Raw genomic sequence first — 19,448 nt, 5'->3', positions numbered from 1 at the left:
GACACGAAGCTGTTGAGAGTATCACAAGAGCAATAAGTTACTGTCCTCTGATCCGTCGTTCCATAGCGATGGGACACACCATCTTCCACAAAGCTCTCACTCTGGTGTAAGACCAGTGATGATGGTTTTTTGCATTTGGCTTTTGTTTAGTCATGTTCAGTGTTGTGTAAATTGGCCTGATCAATAAAACATATTCATGGCTTTTACTGGACCAGAGCCAATGCCACATTGTTGTCAACTATTGCTTGGTGCAAATACATTGTGTAGATGTTTTCATTATGACCAGCTGCACTGACTGACAAAGTGAATGGATGAACAAACTTGTTTTCTATTTTCTTAAATCTAGACATCTCTCAATTGGCATCAACAGAGGTAAACATATATTAGTTGTCAAACAGGAAAAGTAAGCTACTATCTCAAGTCTAAATAAATGGACTACCTAACCTTATATCTCAAGTAGGATTAGATAAGATAGTGTTGTCTTCTAATGATGGTATCGAACAATAATCGCTAAATAAAACAAGGCATTCAAACCACAAAAGAACGAATCACACAGGCTAAATATTCTGATTACATCTTTAATTTTTGGCTGAAAACATGTTGCTCAAGTGTACTACCAAACTGACTGATACCAAAACCTGATTTTTGTGTATCACAGTAAAGGTTTGACATGTTTGTGAGTTACAGTGTGGACCTGGATATTCTAATAATTTAGTTTGTCAGTAGTCATGAAGATGTGTTTGCACAAAATAAATTATATGTAACTAATAAAACACTCTCTCACTAGGGTGCATGCAACAGTAACAATAAGGAACACGGGTTTAAATATGAACTTAAAAGTGCTTGAGATGAACCTGAATATTTCACAAGTATGAGAACAGCTAAGGCAGTTTGGCAGTCTTAGTGCACAGCAACAAGTATCAATTGTATGTATAAGGTTTGAATGATCTGGGGTTGGTATGAAGAATTAAAGTTAATACCTCCACAAAGTTAGTGTCCTACTAATGACAGGACCTGACGGGTCACAATCCTGGTACCTAGCTGTGGGACAAAGTTGTTCATGTCCAGCGATGTTTAATAGAAACACGGTTTTAAATTGATAATTCTGATTAAGATGACATTTTCAAATCAAAGTGTGGCTTCTACACAAAACATCTGTATTAATTAAAAGGTGCAGGATTTATGAAAACCGTTTTAAAATATGGGCCGAAAAGCATTTTTTTGAGAACAAAATGATTTAAGCTTGTGCATGATTTAGGAAGGTTTAGAAGGTATTGCATGCCATTTAATGATCTCCCCCCTCCCCCCGACAGCTTTGCAGATACAGAACACACAGGGCTGTGAATGGGCTTTTTTGGTTAGAGTGGACTCCCTGTTTGTGACAAATCAAAACTACTTAAGAACATTAAGCCTCTTTTTGGGACACACAACAGTAATTTCTCACTCTTAAACCTCGAAAATATGCCTGCGGCTAAAACACTGGATCCTGACCAATGCACCTATGCAAGCAGTAGTGCACAGGGAAGCTCTACTGTAGGAGACGACTGGTGTTTTTTTTTTGCAAGAACAACCTTTTTTTAGAATAAGCACATTAATCAGAAACGTGGTGTTTTGCAAAAATGTTACTATACTGTGCCTTCTATTGCTACAGGGCCAAAGGGCAAATTGCCTCATCAACCACAGTATAGATGTTACAGTCTTTCTAGTGTCTGATTTCTCTATGTTTTAATAATAAATAAAAGGTCCTCTGTCATTTCACAGTACAGAAGCTCTCAGATTTGTCCACAGACTACAGTATTATTTAAGTCACTGTACTTAACTTCCTACAGAAAAAAGATGTAGTAAGAAGAAGATGTAGTAAGAAGTAACATTCACTCTATTGACTATTAAATAATACACCTAAAATTTCAGCGGGGGGGCACAAAAACATTGAAGAAAATAAATACAGATAGCCTACAAAACCTAAAATGTGTATGTGTGAACATACGACTGCCTTCGTAACCCCAAAGGGAGACCCAATGTGTCATGCCATTTCTATAAGAAAGTTTAAAGGCTGAGACATCTTACACACTGCCGCAGTGAAGTTTGCACTCGATGCTGCTGCCACAACAGCCAGGGTTTGGCAGCGAACATGCAACTCTTATTTTCTACCATCAAAGAGGAGAGAAGGCACATTGTTTCCAGCGGCACATTCTCCCACTGACTGCGCTGTACCTACAAGAGATTTCTTTACAAAGTGGCCAGATTGGATAAATTACACAAGTCTGTAAAGAAACTGTGTTCTCCTCTCGAGCAGCAGTCCTCATTTGGCTCTCTGACGCCCGACCAATCGATGCAGTTTCTCACAGTTGTCCAGCCTCATTGACTCTGCCTTCTGCTTTAACCGTTCATCTCGGTACAGTTGTCCGAGGTTTGCCAAGTCTGACTCTGGAAAGGAGAACAGAGGGATAAAAGAAAATGTATCACAACTATTTACGATTCCTTTTTACACTTGAATGAATACATTGACTTTCTGGAAACAGCTAGCCTGGCTCTGTCCAGTGGTTATAAAATCTGCCTCCCAGCAACGCCAATTCACTGTTTTATGGCGGTTATGTGCAGGACTAGTAGGACCAGTTGCCGTGCAACCAGCGGAGACTCCAGGAAGTAACTGTTCCCTGCTAGCCTTATATTTAACATGCAGATATGAACGAGTTGTATTAATCTTATCATCTAGATAGATAGATATAGATAGATAGATAGATAGATAGATACTTTATTTATCCCAAGGGAAATTCAAGAACATATTGATCCTAAAATGTTGCACTATTCCTTTAAAACCAAGTGAATGCAATGTGAATTTGAGGGTCTGCTTATGTCACAAGAAACAGTATAAAAGATTTAATATAAATCTAGATTGAGCTTTATCAGTCAGTGATACCTGCACCACAACTTAAACTAACTTCCTGTCTAAGCCAAATGAGCTGCTCGCGTACTTTGCTGTTTCTCCTTCCAGCAGCTGTTCTGCAGGTGTTCGATATAATCACTCTCAATAGTTTTCTCGAGTTCGTCCAGCGCAGCTCCGCGGTATTCCTTCTCGAAACTCTTATCCACGTAGTACGGCACGCCCATGTGCTGCGTTTCTCTGGACACCACCAGCCCCATGGCCCTGAAACACAAACACATAATAGTACTCAGCAAAACAGCGGTGTCAACCACGGTGGGACCCGGGGATTTGTTAAAATGTCATTGTGGTAAGGTTAATGGCACGGCAGACTCACGGCTTATAGAAGAGACTGTAGGGCGGGTTAGTGGCCATCATCTGAGTAAACACTGATATGAGGATTAGCACCAGCACAGGGAGAAGCTGCAGTAACGCTGTGAAGGTGTTCTGTGGGAAGATAAAATCAGCACAGATTACAAAGCATATAATACTGTATGTAGGCTGCACTGATACACTGTACTCATGCCAGCAACACTCTTGTGTCTTTGAAGCCAACCACGAGCTTCCTAAGCAATGAAGGCAAAGTACATGAAATCTAACATTAGGGGAAACTGCAGTGCTCCAGCCATGTTAAAAATGCATCCCCAAAAAACTCATTTTACCGTGGCCCTCCAGTGCATGTTAATGATTAAAATAATGCCATATCGCCACAATAACGTCACACTATAACACTCTGGTTGTTTAACACGGAATTGTCTTTATGTTTTATGAGTCACTGACCTGACTCTGGTTGTCCTCCACCACCTCCTCGCGCCTCTCATAAGCACGTCGACGACGAGGCTGATAGAACTGAGAGTAGGAGGCTCCCTGGTTGGTGTACACGTGGATGTTTCCTGTACAGAGACACACGCAGTTCTATAGCATGTGCACTTCCAAAATAAGACCGTAGGTAATATGACTAAACTACAGCTAACGCAAACATTAAATAACAATACTCAGATCAACCGTAATAATAATAATAGTAATAATAATAACAGATTGCACTATTTTACTGAAACATTTATTAATCTGTGACTCACTGGGCTTTCATTCATCTTTCCATTAAATGATTTTTCACTGAGAAAACATGCCCGCTGTCTTTGAAAACTTCAAATTGGGTTGCGACAATTGCTTTATACATTATAATGAAATGGTGACCTTGCAGTGTCTTCTTATTCCTAACCCTTCCTTTTAACATGCTGTCTGCAGAGCTCATGCGACTGCACTCATTACTGATGCTCTTCATCCAACCAAACGCTCACACACAACCGCTCACCTGTGGGAAATCTTCCTCCGAAGAAAATGTTGAAGAGCTCCTCGGGAGAGATGTCGGCCTCAAAGTCTCTGTGGAAGTTTCGGTAGTATCCATGGCGACTGTGGGTGGAGTGTTGGGGTGCGTTCGGAGCTGCGGATTGATCCCCGTATTGATCATACTGCTGCCTCTTCTCTGGATTGCTCAGCACTGCATATGCATTTCCTATTGCTGTTGGGAGAGGAGGGAAACATTTGGTTGGTGGCACACATTCAAATGAGTGTATGCAAAATATAGTATGCTGGGAGGCAACCCTTAAAATAAAGCACAGGTATTACTTCGCCCATACCTATTATATATACTGTATGTGTATAGTGCGGCATGAATAAAGTTTGTACTGAGAGAATAAGAATAAATAGTAGATATACAATAAGGGATAGCTTAACAGATTTGCTTTGTCTGGCTTCTGTTTGGCAGATAATCAAAGCCTACGTTTCGGGGGATGTAAACAGGAAGTACAATGTTGCTGGATGGATTCAGTTAGCACTGACTTGTGCCCTGTCATTTTTAACCCATATTTCTTTACACTTTGGCGAACTGGCATCAACGGTTAGCACTGTCGTCTCACAGTGAGGAGGTCTTGGGTTTCATGGGGCGGGGCCTTTCTGTGTGGAGTTTGCGTGGGTTTTCCTCCGGGTGCTCCGGATTCCCCCACCTTCAAAACATGTTATATTAGGTTAATTTCTCCAGTCTCTGTGATTTCTAAGCGGATTTATGGACATTTTTTTCAAGGACACTGGAGTTCATCTTCCTGAAGTGTAAGTCCCACTGAATCTAAAAATATCTGTGTCACATTTGACTAAGTTTGCCTATTTTTGACACAAAAATGGTGGTATTTGGCCGCTATGGGTGTTAACGTCCCTAAATTGCCTCTATGTGCTGTGTGTCACAGCCATTACTGCTACCTGTAAGTGCAGACGGCGATGGTAAATGGGCCAAACTACAGTAACTAACTTTCCGTTGTTGTCCCTTTGACCTCATACAGCATCTTTGCCTCATGTCTCTTCCTCCGCACCGCGCTTGAAACTCTCCCACGCCCTCTTAGGGAGGTGCGCCTCACAGTTTGAAAACCCCTGCCATGAATCAATACTTAGAGCTCTACACAGAATTTCTGAACTTAATTAAAACTGGTAAAACTGGATGACACAGCGTCAAGCCTCTCGCCTGCTGATGTTTGTTTAAACACGACACTACCAGCACAACGGTGCTGCTCTTGAACTGACTATGACCTCTGATTTAATGACACGAATGAATGTCGTGGGCTCATTAGAAGCTTGTCATTATGCGAGAGTAGTGCTCAGAAGGACCTTTTTTTCTCAGATACAATAACAAGAGAACTGTCGCTATTGCAGCTCGCAGAAGAAAGCAGTTTGTTCTCTCTCCTCTGCCAAAAGTCGTACCTTTGAAAGCATCTGTGGCTCCTGGAGCGAAGTTCTTGTCGGGGTGGAACTTGAGGGCCAATTTCCTGTACGCCTTCTTCAAATCTTCATCGCTGGCGTTTTTGGTAACACCAAGGATTTCATAAAAGTCCTTGCAATTTTTTATCCTGCAATAACAAAAAGCATAAATGGATGTGAAAAAAAAAACAAACCCCAAGCCTGAACTTAAAACTTAAACCTAACTCTCTCTCTGACTCATACGAGGTCATGTGAAGTGTGTGTACTCTTCACCCAATAGCGATTACATGTACACAAATGTAAATGAGTAAAGAGCCTCTGTGCACCTGAGAACACCCTGACGTTGGTCCTCGGTGTAGCTCTTCTTTTCATCGCCACTCGCGTTACTTGTGCCGTTGTTTCTAATGTCCTCGTCTCTCCAGCCCGTTGGCGGGGGCACGTGGTTTCCCTCTGGAGCAGTGGCGTCTCCATTCTTTACTATGGCGTCTATCAGCACTGTACAGCAATAACAAGAGCACAGTTCAAGTCAGGTCAAATGTTCAAAATCACAATTTCAATTGAATCAGGGTTACTGGCCAACAGAAATATACATGGTAGGGCGTGAACATACAGATTGATGACAAATTAAAAAGAAAAAAACAGATGTAGTATCTCAGTATGGATATTGGCCCCCATACGCATCCAGAACACCTTCTTCCACCTGATTTTGTGTTTTTATGATTATCCAACCATTCAGTGAACTCATCTATTTATGTTTTTTCCTTTCCACATGTGACCCCCATCTATATGTCTACCTATAAAAAAAAAAACAGCATGAAGCTTTAATACAGTGAGCTACAACTCATCTATGACAACTCTGAATCACCCTGCTTATGATGCCATTACTGCAAAAGCAATTAGGCAAGGTAGAGAGCAACTGGAGAGAGAGACAGCCCGTTAGTGCTGTCTGTAAAGGGGGAAGGGAGCAAATAACAGCACTAACATTTCAGCATGCAGCCTGAACAGCCTTTACACTTTATTACCCCCCCCCAGTCTAAAAATAGCAATTCCGTGCACCCATCTTGAATCTGAAAAAGTCCACAGTTAGTTAGCCAGCTGGCCAGTGCACAGAAACCTAGTTGACCCACGTTAAGCTAGTCAAGACTGCCAGTGCAGAATGTGCGTCAGCTAATTTTACCTCTGGCCCGGGTGCTGGGGTAAATATTCTGGGCTTCATATAGCAGCTGCAGCGCCCGATCTTTCCGTCCCGACCGTAAACACAGCTTCGCCTTCTCTATCAGCCGGTCTGCTTCGTCTTTGTCCATTTCAACGTTACGGGGAGAAGAGGAGAGGGGGTGGGGGGGTTATGTTTTTCTTTTTTAGCGGATCCAGTCGCTGTCTAATAGAGGTCTGTCCCTGTGCAATGTGCGTCAATATCATATGGCAAGCCGAGCCCGCCGCAGCTAACGCTAGATAGCCGATTAGCTTTGGTTTCAGACAGCTGCGTAACGTTAGCGAGGTGCGAGCCCGCAGTCACTCAAAGTCCTTCGCAGTATCCGATTCGCAGACGATGGCGGCTGTTGTCAGGCTGTGAACTGGCCTGCAGCTGGGCCATTTTTTAATTTCTTTCTTTTCTTTTTTTTTTTTTTTTTAAATAAAAAAAGCTGAGAGTCTGAAAGGCCGACTGTTTTTCTGCTGCCTGGCTTTGGGGAGCTGTTTAAAGGGCCACCCTGTTAACATTAAACTGGGCTCTCCTCAGCTGATGGACAGGAGGGGGAGGCAAAACACAGGCGACGTCACATCCTGTAGCTCCCCGACAGTGATATGAGTCAATGTGTTGTTTACTCGGTTGTTTGTTTGTTAGCACGTTAGTTTTGTTATGGTCTATATTGCACAATTGTACTTAGAATAACCCAGAAGGTTGAGTAACATAAACAGGTGTATAGTGATGTTGCTGCTGCATTCAATGTCTTTCACTAAAGGCCTACATCCGACACTTGCTTGTGATGCATTCAGGTGCAGGAGCATATACAAAACTGATGTTCCGATAAGTGATTTATTTTCTTTCAGTTTAGCCATTCCTGTCTTTGACTTGCAGTGACAGAAGAGATGAACTGGATGGACCCATTTTAAATTTAATAAAACCAATCTCAAATAGCCTAATGAAAACAAAAACGACCAACAAAACTCCATATTTAGCTAATAGAACTACTATAAATGGCAAACTGTCTTCATATGTGTAAGAATTGGTCATTGACATGATTATAAACATTTCGCCATGACATTAAGGCAGATTTAGTTAGATGAAAGATACTGTAGTGTGACGATTCTGATACAGAAACCAACTTTAAGTGTAATAAATATTCTGTCCATGAGTCCGACACTTATTTATATTTTAGGGGTTGTGTCTGCTTGTAAGTGAAGGTGTAAGTTAGAATAACACCATAATCATGTCCATTAATGAGTGAAACTGTGCGACACATTTTTGTTCATGCATATTTTATTCAAGAGTAAAAAAATGTGATTTGTCCCATAGGGCATGCTTACAATGTGTGTATCATTTAGGAAGTCAGATGCGAAAACATATTTCCATAGATAATAAAAAATGTTGCAAGATAAAATCCATTATAGTTGTTTGTTGAAATATGCATGTAGACCATACAAGAACCAGAAACAGAGGAAGGAAAATAACCATAAGCTAAATTGTAACAATAATAATATCAGCAGTAAATATAACCAGAGTACAATGTTTCCTGTTAAACTTAAGTGCGACACATGATTTTCTTTGTGTCCAATTCATTTACATCTGAAAACCATGCTATCATGCTTTGGCAGCCTGAAAGTTGCTTTTCACTGAGATTATATTCATTCACACTATTGAACATTTTCTGTACATCAGTACAACAGAAAAAAAAATAAAAATTAACACAAGGCTTCATACCTTAGAAGGGAATCTCTGCATACAATAAATCAATATAAAATTAAAAGCAGTGGTAATAAATAACAGAATGAAAAAATGGACAAAAACAATCAAAGGAAGCCTATTTATAAAATTTATAAAACAAGACAAATAAAACTACAAATATAATTCAAAAATAAAATAATTCAAGTTTACTATTTGAAACACAACTATCACAATTATAATCTCACATTACAATTAGGAACTTAATTGCATGCATTGATGCGTTCCGTACCATAGATGCTGTGTTAAAAACCACTTTTTGCCCAGCCTAATTTCACATACCTTTATCATTAAATAGAAAGATGGAATATAAAGTAGAAAATATATTAACGTATGAAAGGAAATTCTAGAAATTTATGTGATAGTATGTGTCGCTCAAGGTTGGGGCTGCACTGGTACTGACTTTCTAGAATTTTTTATTATGAAAGAACCGGATGGCTTCCTGTTTTAATTTGGTTTGTCTTCTTCTATCGTCAAAGTATTTTGACACAATATTTGGACATGGCAATAGATGTTTTAGTTGGATCACAGTGTGGGTGCACTTTAGAATTAGATTCGATTAGAAAAATTGATAGAAAAACAATAAATGAGATATGATTAACACACTTAGATGCAATATGGACGATTCATTAACCAAAGTTTTCATGATGAAGTATTTCTGACAGCTTTAAGTTCTAAAATCTAAAATCAATTTGAGTGAAAATGAAATTGCATTTGTACTCAAAAATAGCATTAATTAACTCTTATCTGGTCTTCTTAAAATCACTTAAATAAATTTCAGGATGGATCCAAGCCTGATTATTCCAAATGACACAATGGCGTGTGGTTGTTAAATACTCTTTAAACAAAAGATAATTTAATTGTATGCATTCACAAATTTTGTAGAATTTCCTTCTCACTCTGATATCATACTTTGTGTAGCTCTTGTGCATGAAATCTCATTTAATTTGCAACAAAGCAAAAGGTGCAAAAAACTCAAAGGGTGCTAATGTATACTTGAGTGACTGCACATATTCTTTTACTTTCTCTTTAGCGACAAGCAGGTGATAATAATCAGGTAGAGTGTGACAGCACGGTATGTCCCAAAGTTCAAAAATCACTTCTTCTCTTCTGATGTCCAGAAACAGTTGTTAGCCTTCGTCGTTGCCAGACGTAGCAAAGCAGAAGAGATGAGAAACCCACGATCCAAAGCCTCCTTCAGCAGAGGATGCTCGAGTGTATTCTTTCCAGAAAGTGAATAGCACGCCACATGTGTGAGGTATAGCTTGATCAAATGCCATGCTTCTTTAATTTGAACTACTTAAACATTTAATGGAGAGGAAGAAAATAAATTTGAAGATAGTCTGGATGAGAATATAATCCTTTGAGATTCACCTACGGAGGCTGATAAAGTTGCATCTTCACATGGGATAGTGTGTTCCTTTTGGGGACATTTGCAGACGTTAAATCTTGGTGTTTAATCTGTGAGGCTGAGGTATCTACAGTAAGCAGTGGAACCAAATTGTCCTAATGCTCCTTTCACCCCCTCCTCTTTCTTCCCTCATCCCCTCCAAGTTATTTCTTGCTAGAAGATGACTGATAGTGAGGGAGGTGAGGAAAGGAGCAGTCCTATAGAGTAGTGAGGGGCCAGTTTAGGCCAGAGCTGTGAGCACCTTGCCCTCTTTCCCTCGCAGCATGACGGCATCTTACTACGAGGTAAATCAATAAATTTAAGTCCACTGGCAAGATTGCACTGCAAGTTTTAAGAGGTACACGTTTGGCTTGCTTTCTTTTTTGCTTTATCTCTCACAAAGTGGCGTGACTTGTTAATACTAGCAAAAATGTAAGTAAACATGTAAGATTAATTTCTTCATGAAGTGATTTTTGTGAGTGATTCATAATAAACACTTTATGAAACAGTAACATGATTTGTGTGGCATGGATACTGCAATTATGTCTTCTGTCAGGCCCTGTATTAAAGGAGCAGACATTTGTCAGCACTCAGAACAACACAACCGCCAACAATTCAGCCTGTAATTGAACTGAGAAAGGGGACAACAGGGAGAAACAACTTTCAACCAGTCAAGCTGAAGCCCGCTGGCCTCTCCTTATCCCCGCCCTCTGCTGTGAACCCCAGCTCCCCCCTCCCCCAACTGTGCGATGACATACTGTCATGAAAAAAATGACCGTTTTCGCCCGTTTTTAGATTTGCTGCAGGTTTCATGTTCTGTCTGTGGGCCTGGTTTATTTCTATGCTCTGAGGCCTGAATTCCCGATTTGGCAATGTCTTGCTGCAAAGCGCAACAGCGGCACGGTTCTGAGGCTCAGACATCACTGGATGTTGCTGTTGTCATCCGTGCCGTTTTCCTCTGACATATTCATCTTTCCCATGGAGTGACCCACATGGTTCACCCCGTCCCTGCGAGGTGGCATGCGCTCGTTGATGCGGTCAAGGCCCTTAGCCTCCTCAAAGCTGGTGATCTTGTGCTGGGGGGAGAACCCACGGATGGCTGGAAAGAGTAAACACATATAAAGGGGTCAGACTCACCTTGTAATGCACAATCTCAGAATATTCCTGATATCGTCTCTACTTGTTTATTTCACCTAAAATATCAAATACTGTTGGGATTTCCCAGGCATTATAGCGAAAAAGACACAAGCACAGCGTGTCAATCCCTATTAGGAACAAATGTGCTTATTTCAATAACAAATGAGTGTACAAAAAACACAAAAAATGGGACATTTTTGTTTTGATTTGCCCAGAAAATGAAAATAAAGAACATTGTTAACTAATGTATCATAATCATATATGTTTTTCTTTTCTTTAGTTTCTTTCATGGTCAACTTCCTGGTGAAAGCCTGCACGTATTTAACTTGTGCTCAACCAGGTAAGTAACTATTTTTTCTTACTTTTATTCACAACAGCTGCTATTGTATCAATTGTATCAGCACACAGTGCAAGATATCGTTTTCATGCAGCACTAAACTTAAGTTAAATTAAATCTTGTCCTAAGCTAATTTAGCAATTCTAAAGAACAGTAGTTTCAACTAACTAACAGTGTCTTCAAAGTAGTCTTTTTTGTTTCACAGTGACAGCCAAATCATGTTCATTGGCACTGAACTTGTGGCTTTTGTATTACATTATTTTCTAAATAAGCCAAACATAGATGGAAAGAAAAACACAGCAACTACCTCAGTTAACTTACCATCATTTTGAAAAAATACACTGCAGAGGTAAGAAGATAAGGGTTTTGCTTCGTCCTAATTTAAAGTTGGCACTATAGGTTAATTGAGGTTTGGTCAGCAACAGCTGCATGGGTGGGCTGTTTGACATTCATAACTGAATCTGTAACAAATTTAGGTTGCTAAATATATTTTGGTTTACAATCGATGCCACGTCGATGTTTAAAGCCTAGCGTTAGCCTAGTAATTATTGAGTGAGGTTAAAGTTGGTTAATTTAGCTGCAACTAAAAAAATAATCTGTGTTGCGGGCAGGAAACAGCTGCAACACTAAATGTATGAATATCTTTGCACTTAATCTGCAATGTTTTCTATTAACATGCACAGAAGTTGAAAAGCTGGATCCAGTTCAGAGGATCAGCCCTTTAAAATCCATATTAATAATTTGAATATGTGGTAAATTATGTTTTGTTTTATCTGAGGGAAACTTCCTGCTGAAAGTCTGCAAATATCCTATTTGGGAATATGGAACAGGTTTAGTCTGGCCTTAATTTAATTTTTTATTGTTGGAAGTGGTAATGTGTGCAAAGATGAGTTGTATAAAAATGTTCATGGTTATAATAAACTTAATGGACTTAAATAGTTTTTTAATTAATAGTCTGATAATAAAAACTGGGATTTCTATGTGTTATTGACTTAAGTGAAATTAATTATGTACTTATTCTCAAAGAAACTGAGGTACAATTTCAACAACAATTTGGACATTTTTAAGTAAAATGGAAGTAAAACTTGACCACTCAATATCACAACTTTGAAATCAATATTAAGTTGGTTCAACTGTTTAATTTAAGTCAGTGCATTATTTTTGAGAGTGCAATTGTAACACTTTGTACCACTCAAACACTATAAAAAAGCGAGTTGTAAGAGTCCTTGCCTGAAGGTGGCACAAGTGTTAAAATGAAAGGCAATATCACATGCTTTACACTTAGTTTGATGTGTAGAAGAGTCTTTCATCAAGTCAAACTGCCCCCCTCTCAACTGATATCCTGTTGTTTTACACATTTAAAACTGCCATACTTTGTTTCACACCAGTATCAAGAGTCAATAGAAAATAAATCAGATTAAAGAAGAAAGTCTACAAAGCCCTGTATCATTGTGACTTGAGGCTTTTGTATTACATTATTTTCTAAATAAGCCAAACATAGATGGAAAGAAAAACACAGCAACTACCTCAGTTAACTTACCATCATTTTGAAAAAATACATTTCTAAACAATTAATACCAATGTTAACCATCCTGCGATTTTTTTCAGTATATGCATGTAAATACATATATATTTATGCTATTGCATACTTGCTGTTGCATACTGAAGCATCTTGGTTAGTGAACAATGATTACCTCAGACATATCACGAAGAACTGCGGATTCAGAATGCATATTTCATGTTGATGCTCTGGTCTGTTTCTTGTTCTTGTACATGCGACATGGTTTTTAAGAACCAGATGGAGGCCGTTTAAAATCCAAACCAAAAACAATGAAGTATTTTAGTCATGCATCTCTTAGCAGCACTTGACTTTGCAGTGTTTTAATTTTAATTTTTAATTTTTTTTAATTTTTTTAAATTTATGTCCTGATGCCTTAAAAAGCTAATCCTTTTTCATTTATCATTTTCCTTTCCTCCTTTTCTCCCACTTTGACCAACTTCAAATGTGTGCAACAGTCGTTGTCCGTGCTAAGCTTCATTATGTTGCTATAGGCAGTGAGAACTAGAAGAAGATTGATGCACATGGAGGAACTGTGGATTTTTTTTTTCATATGTCTGCAAGGACCAGGAGTCCATTAAGTGTACAACAATTCATGTTATCTCCTCAGTTCCCTTCCCTCTCATGTGCCTCGACCAAGCAGTGACAAGAACATGATCCCTCACCAGCTTCCCACCCAGCAAATGCTACCAATTGTGAGATATTTTACTCTATACTACTCACGCACCCATTAGAAAACTATTCCTTAAAAATCCTCACTGTGCATAAGGTGACCTACATTACTAATAACCATTTATCTAATTTTAACTCGTGTTTTTGTTTGATAAAAATATGATTCTTATGTTCAATCCACTCATCTCGTTGGATATCTGCTTTAATCAATGGTACTGCAAAGTAAAGTGCCAGCCATTCCAGCATCAAACTGTCCTGTGAAATGTTGCTTGATGGAGTTGTTATTGTGTGAGATGTTGTGTTCATGAACTGTCAGTGGCAGGTGGCCTCTGTAGCAGGAAACCCTGACAATATGTTGAGGGGGTGGAAGAGGGGGAGCACAGGTTTACCTTCTTCTTCACTCGGCTCGATGGCTTCAATGGCTTCAATGGTGGCTGAGGGGGGAGGAGGGGAGCAGGTTACTCCTGATAAAGCCATGCAAATGTAAAATGCAGCTCCAGCGAAAAGGCGGCTCATGTTAGGCCAGATGAGTTATACATGTTCACCGGCAATGCAGCCAAACTCAGAGGAGTGCCATGCATTAATACTGAAAGAATTAACATCAGTATAAAGATAGATCCTTAGAGAGAGAATGACAGAGACATTGAGACAGAAAGATAAATAGACTGTATATAGAGTTGAGAGAGTTGAGACTGTAATAGGTTTTAGGTAAGAGAAACTAAAAGAGAACAGAAACGTATTGTTCTGCCCGTTTTATGTTATTGTTTATGCTACAGTAGTGACACACAATCATGGACCCCACCTAGGTTTTGTGCACAAACACAACGATTGGGTTAGAGATAGCTAAACCTTGATTTTAAAATCTTTATTTTTATTTGAAAACAGAATCAACTCTTTGTGGTCGCTTGTACTGCCAATCCCACAGTGATTCAACACTGAACCCTACAGCTCTATGCTGAATGCAGTTAGTTAGTTTGTTGGGGTAAAGGATGGGGCTGCTAAAGGAAATATATCATGTAGCAAGAGACATATTTTTCTTAGAAACCAAGCTACAACTAAATGTGAGGATATAATATACTTAACTTGAAATTTCAATTTTCAAGTAAGCAATTGTAAGCTAACATGTCAGCTGTAACAACTTGTTAATCGGATAGGGCTATGTTGGTGTGAGTCTGTTTTTCTGCCACCTATAACTAAAGAAATTGCTTAATGCAGCTTCAAGTTTATGTGTGGATTTATGATTATGGTCCAGGCATGGATATATGGGACTTCAGTCTTTTTATGATCTTGGATACAGACAAGTTCTAGTAACATTGTGATGCATGTATGCAGGACATATATATTTTGTGACTGCTGCAATGTGTCAACAGAAATATAAAAAAAATGTTTTGGTTGTGTCTGTAACCTTAGGTTCTTCTGTGGCTTTAATGTGATCAGAGCATCACTAAGAGGCTAAAAAATAAAGCTTGCTGGCTGCTCTACATTAAAGTCAGAAAAGGAGAGAAAGAAACAGAGAGGTAAGACCAATGGTGGGACTGAGAATGGTGATGAAGAAATGAAACAAACAAGATGGAGTAAAGGGTTGAGAAAAGGCTTATGCTGCGCCATGTACTCACCGCTCTGCAGTGTCTGTCTGCCTCCAGAGAGAACCCCGCTCGGCAGCATGCCAGTGGGTGTCAGGCCCTTAAGCGTCAACACATTTTCACTCTCCTCTCTGCAGGAAACACACAGACAGGTCAGAAAACCTTACTGAACCCTGATCAAACTGGAAAAAAACAACTTTATCCCCCACTTTGACAACAGTGTATAAACATACAGTGTCTGCACCCGCACACTCACTCTACACACGTAGTGTACATACACTCATACTTACATTCACACACACAAACATAAGGTCTACCTGAGAACTGAGAACATTTTGGCCATTTTCCCAATAGCACGGATCTTGTTTTTGATCACCTCCTTGCGTGCTGCAGCTGCATTGGCTGCAAATAAATATATATATGTATTCTGTCATTATAAGCTGTTATTATGATGCATGAGAAACTGTTTGTAGGGTTATATAATGCATAAAATACATTAATTATCATATCTGTTTCTTGATGCATAGGATACTGTGATAATAGACCACAGGTTAACATAGGCTATTGTAATCCATTAGATACTGTAATTATATCCCCATGTACACTTGACATTATACTATAGACTCTGTTATCATAGCCTGTATGTAGTGATTCAGAAACTGTGTTTATTGGACTCTGATGCAATAACATAATCTCTGTATGTTTTGTAATGTAGTAAAGCACAAATCTCTATTTTACTGGTAACTATAAACTACTGTTTTAGTTCCATAGTTAACATATCAAGATTAAGTGACAATTTACTGAATTTAGTGTGCAGTTGTGTGTAGATCTCATTCCATCAAAGATCTAGTCTGGATTGAACCCAAGATGCACTCATGATAAATATGAAAAATGAATTATTAAATCATTTAGAAAACTTCTTACCATCAAAGATCTCATCTTCCTCATTCATTAGTTCATCATCAGAACAGATGCTCAGCACATTCACCAGCATTTCTGTGACTGGGAAATAAATAAGAGTGTAGGAAAAAAGTGAAATCACTGATAACAGATTAGGTTGTGGTGCTGTATCAGAAGACTTAATACCTTTCTCTCCAACAAATGGCAGAGACCAGGTGAAGACATCCATGAAGTTGGGCAGCCAGTATGGATGGGGTGAGCAGTTGAACTGTCGGATGTTCATGACGTTATTTTCATATTTCAGTACAGCAGCTGTTGGGGGTGCAGAAGAGAGATGGTAGAGTAACATTTTCCTCTTGACCCTCGCAGAATCCTATAGCCTGGTGACAGACTTATTGTACGCTTTACGTTTTGATTACATACAATTTCTGGAAAAAGGTATCATATAATGCAAAATTAAGAACTCTGCTCAGTAGGCTAAATAATGATAAGTCAATCTATATTTCCAGACTCTAATTGTTGTATCTAAAAAAAACTTAAGGATTAGAGGTCTAAAGAGCCAAAGTGAGTCTGTCTTGTTGCTGCTCAGCCCATGAAAGCATCATTAAGTGTACAATGAAACTGAGTTAAAGAAAGCCTTATGGGCCATGTGCAGAGAGAGGGACAGGGTTGCAAAGTGTCAGTCCTGTCATGGCATATCATGCAGAGGCATATACAAACACTCACATACACACCCAGAGTTCACCAAAGCATGAGCCCTTGTGGTGAGCATGATTAAATGACAACAAACCTTAACTAAAACTCCAACTCAGAATGGATGCTGTGGCTTATTTAAGTTGGAGCATGTGTCTTTTCAGTCTTATTTGTTGTACTTAGTGCCATTTAAGGCCATATATTCACACTCTGAATGATCAAAGCAGATACATTTTAAGTTAATAGCCTTCTCCAAAATTATTATGCTGTGAGAAATGTTTAATAGAATCTGATGTTTTTAGGACATTTGCTTAAAGGAAAATGTGATGCACAAATCTATACTTACATAACAAAAATCATTCAGAGCAACGGCAGCCTGCACAATACACACACTGTCATTTTGTTTTATAGTGTTCACGGTGCAGGATATTTTTAATATAGCCATATGCACAACAATGTTAGGTATATGCTCTCTTAAAATGTATTCATGATCTGTGATGTTTTTCAAAAAGCCCCCTCTGTATATGCAGTATGCGTGAGAACAGAGGCAGAGAGGAAAATGAGACATTCAACCACTAGATGGCCTAGCTGAGGCCAGGGATTGCTGACACTGTTACATCAAGAGGGATAAAGCCACATGGAGATAGTCAGCGATGCCGACAGTCCCTCCCACGCTCCCCATCTCCCACAGCCCATAGCAACCAAGACACAGATCTGAGAACACAAACAAACGGGGGCTCCCTGATGCATTCTTATGCCTGCTCACAAGCTAAATGCAGTTACATTAACCCATACACTACAGTTTATGCTGTTGAAACCATTTTAATAAGAAAGTCGGAGGAGCCCATGGTAGTCATTTTGTCAGACGTGAAGTGAAGTGTTTTTCATAAAATCTAACCCAGATGCAGTTAAAACTCCAGAGGTGCAGGTGCTACAGAGACACTGCAACTGGGGCACCTCTCTTTAACATCATGTTTTCATGTTTGTTTGCTGTTGTAACATTTAATTTAACAGTAAATGAAACTCTCAAGTCCTGCCTTTCTACTGTACATAGCCACAGAAATTACATGATATATGGAAATAATACATTTTCAACAGGAATATATTTATTTTACATAAAAGAAGAAAAAAAAGATACAGATGCAAGCAGAAACAAAAGACAAAACTGCAAATCAAACTGCAAACTGAAACAAAGACGGGCATAAAATGAACAAAGAGACTTTCTGACCTTTGTTGTTGTAAACATCCAGGTAGTTTGGTGCTGAGAAGATGGTAATGAGAGATGGGAATCCAGTGGTCTGACTTTTACGGTACATCCGGTAGCTTTTAGGTGGGCAGGTGGAGGTAAAGACAGAAAAAAGTGTGCTTATATATGTAAATATATATCTGTTTTTATTTGTTTGGATATGTGTGTCTTTTTATTTGTGTTATAGGGATAACATACCCTGCATCTTGTGCTTCATGTGCTCGGATGATTGATAATAGGTTATTGCTCTGTAGGAACTCACATACAGCTGGGTAACTGGAAAAGAGTAAATAAAAGTTGGGTTTAGAGATGTCACTGAACATGCTACTTAATTAAAAACACAAATAAAATATGTTTTTCCGCACCACACAACAGAACTACATTTAAGCTGCAGGTTACTAGTTTCCACACATAATTTCGCTCACCAGAAAATGAACAAAGATTCATCACTCGTAAATGCAGTTATGAAAAAAAAACCTTGCTGTGGATGATGTAAGGCTGTGAAAAACCAATCCAACAGCTACCTGTTGCAGTAAAAAAACAAACTAACCCCATAAGCGGCAGTCGGAGCTTCCTGCCCCACAGCCCTAACCTGACAGGAAAATGCCTGAAGCCTGCGAGCTAGCTCAGGCTGACAACTGAGTGTACTGCAACACGCACACATGGCATAAAGTAGCAGCTCCCTATGTATATCCAATGCAACCTTTGCAATAAGGCGATCTAATTAAGCTGTCAATGCTCCCTCCATTCTTTTGTGCCTTTGCTGCTTAAACAATCACATGCTGCTTGACTTGCTTAAACAGTCTGATTATATTATATCAGGAGTAATTTTGTTTGCCCCACCTTTCCCACTGCTGTTTCCTAATTTCATAGCTCCATTCATCAGTCATTTTGTCAGCCATAAAAGTGTAAATCGGGCCAGAAGTGGAGATTTTTCAGTATTGGGAACACAGTGATTCTTATCAAAGGGTTTACTGCCTACTGGCCATCACTGATTAACTTTGCGAAGCTAAGTATTTGCTGCTGCTGGGCAATGTCTTTATGTCTGCTAATTTAACCTTTTATGCTTTTTTCCTGTGTCCAGTATGTGCATTTCTATTACAGCATTTGTGAATTCATTTATTGATGTGTGCGAACTTTTGGTTGTTGATTGGTACACACATTATATTTCTATCATGCAGTTTACGTGTGTTGTGGTGAAGTATTGAGTGTTAGGGGTTGAATTCTGGTTTAGGCACACAGACGCCCTCCTAGAGCCGGGGTCTGCTCGAGGTTTCTGCCTTTTAAAAGGAAGTATTTCCTTGCCGCTGTTGCCAAGTG

At 39.2% G+C, this 19,448-nt stretch overlaps 2 protein-coding genes across 3 annotated transcripts in view; both read right to left on the bottom strand.

Annotated features, from left to right (window-relative positions):
• Window positions 1-562: 562 nt before the first annotated feature.
• dnajc18 (DnaJ (Hsp40) homolog, subfamily C, member 18) lies at window positions 563-7,421 on the bottom strand. Its single transcript, XM_035666091.1, has 8 exons — window positions 6,849-7,421; window positions 5,998-6,166; window positions 5,675-5,820; window positions 4,239-4,445; window positions 3,704-3,816; window positions 3,261-3,370; window positions 2,976-3,148; window positions 563-2,427 (listed from the first exon to the last, which is right to left on the bottom strand). Exons 1-8 carry the CDS (start codon window positions 6,973-6,975, stop codon window positions 2,303-2,305), a joined length of 1,170 nt encoding a protein of 389 aa, XP_035521984.1. The 5' UTR covers window positions 6,976-7,421; the 3' UTR covers window positions 563-2,302.
• A 3,324-nt stretch (window positions 7,422-10,745) lies between these two features.
• The window catches only part of ppp3ca (protein phosphatase 3, catalytic subunit, alpha isozyme), a 27,341-nt gene continuing 18,638 nt past the window's right edge, over window positions 10,746-19,448 (bottom strand). The window contains exons 7-14 of one of the 2 annotated variants that reach the window (XM_035666088.1): window positions 18,327-18,404; window positions 18,111-18,205; window positions 16,376-16,501; window positions 16,214-16,291; window positions 15,607-15,691; window positions 15,323-15,420; window positions 14,096-14,140; window positions 10,746-11,101 (exon numbers count right to left, since the gene is read on the bottom strand). In XM_035666088.1, coding sequence (XP_035521981.1) covers window positions 10,923-11,101; window positions 14,096-14,140; window positions 15,323-15,420; window positions 15,607-15,691; window positions 16,214-16,291; window positions 16,376-16,501; window positions 18,111-18,205; window positions 18,327-18,404 — 784 coding nt within the window. In that variant the 3' untranslated portion in view covers window positions 10,746-10,922. The remainder of the gene's footprint in view (window positions 11,102-14,095; window positions 14,141-15,322; window positions 15,421-15,606; window positions 15,692-16,213; window positions 16,292-16,375; window positions 16,502-18,110; window positions 18,206-18,326; window positions 18,405-19,448) is intronic. The other variant, XM_035666089.1, reaches the window with a different exon arrangement.

This window comes from Morone saxatilis, unplaced genomic scaffold (genome assembly GCF_004916995.1).
Source record: "Morone saxatilis isolate NCDOM2014 unplaced genomic scaffold, NCSU_SB_2.0 Contig20, whole genome shotgun sequence".
NCBI lineage: Eukaryota > Metazoa > Chordata > Actinopteri > Moronidae > Morone > Morone saxatilis.
The sequence above is the reverse complement of the archived record's forward strand: the minus strand, read 5'-3'. Positions and strand labels throughout refer to the sequence as shown.

Excerpts from the sequence above, each read along its gene's own strand:
- dnajc18 (XM_035666091.1), bottom strand. The coding sequence starts at position 6,975 with ATGGACAAAGACGAAGCAGACCGGCTGATAGAGAAGGCGAAGCTGTGT. Across the intron at positions 5,821-5,997 it reads CAACGTCAGGGTGTTCTCAG|GATAAAAAATTGCAAGGACT; the intron begins GTGCACAGAGGC and ends TTGTTATTGCAG. Across the intron at positions 3,817-4,238 it reads CGGAGGAAGATTTCCCACAG|GAAACATCCACGTGTACACC; the intron begins GTGAGCGGTTGT and ends GTCTCTGTACAG.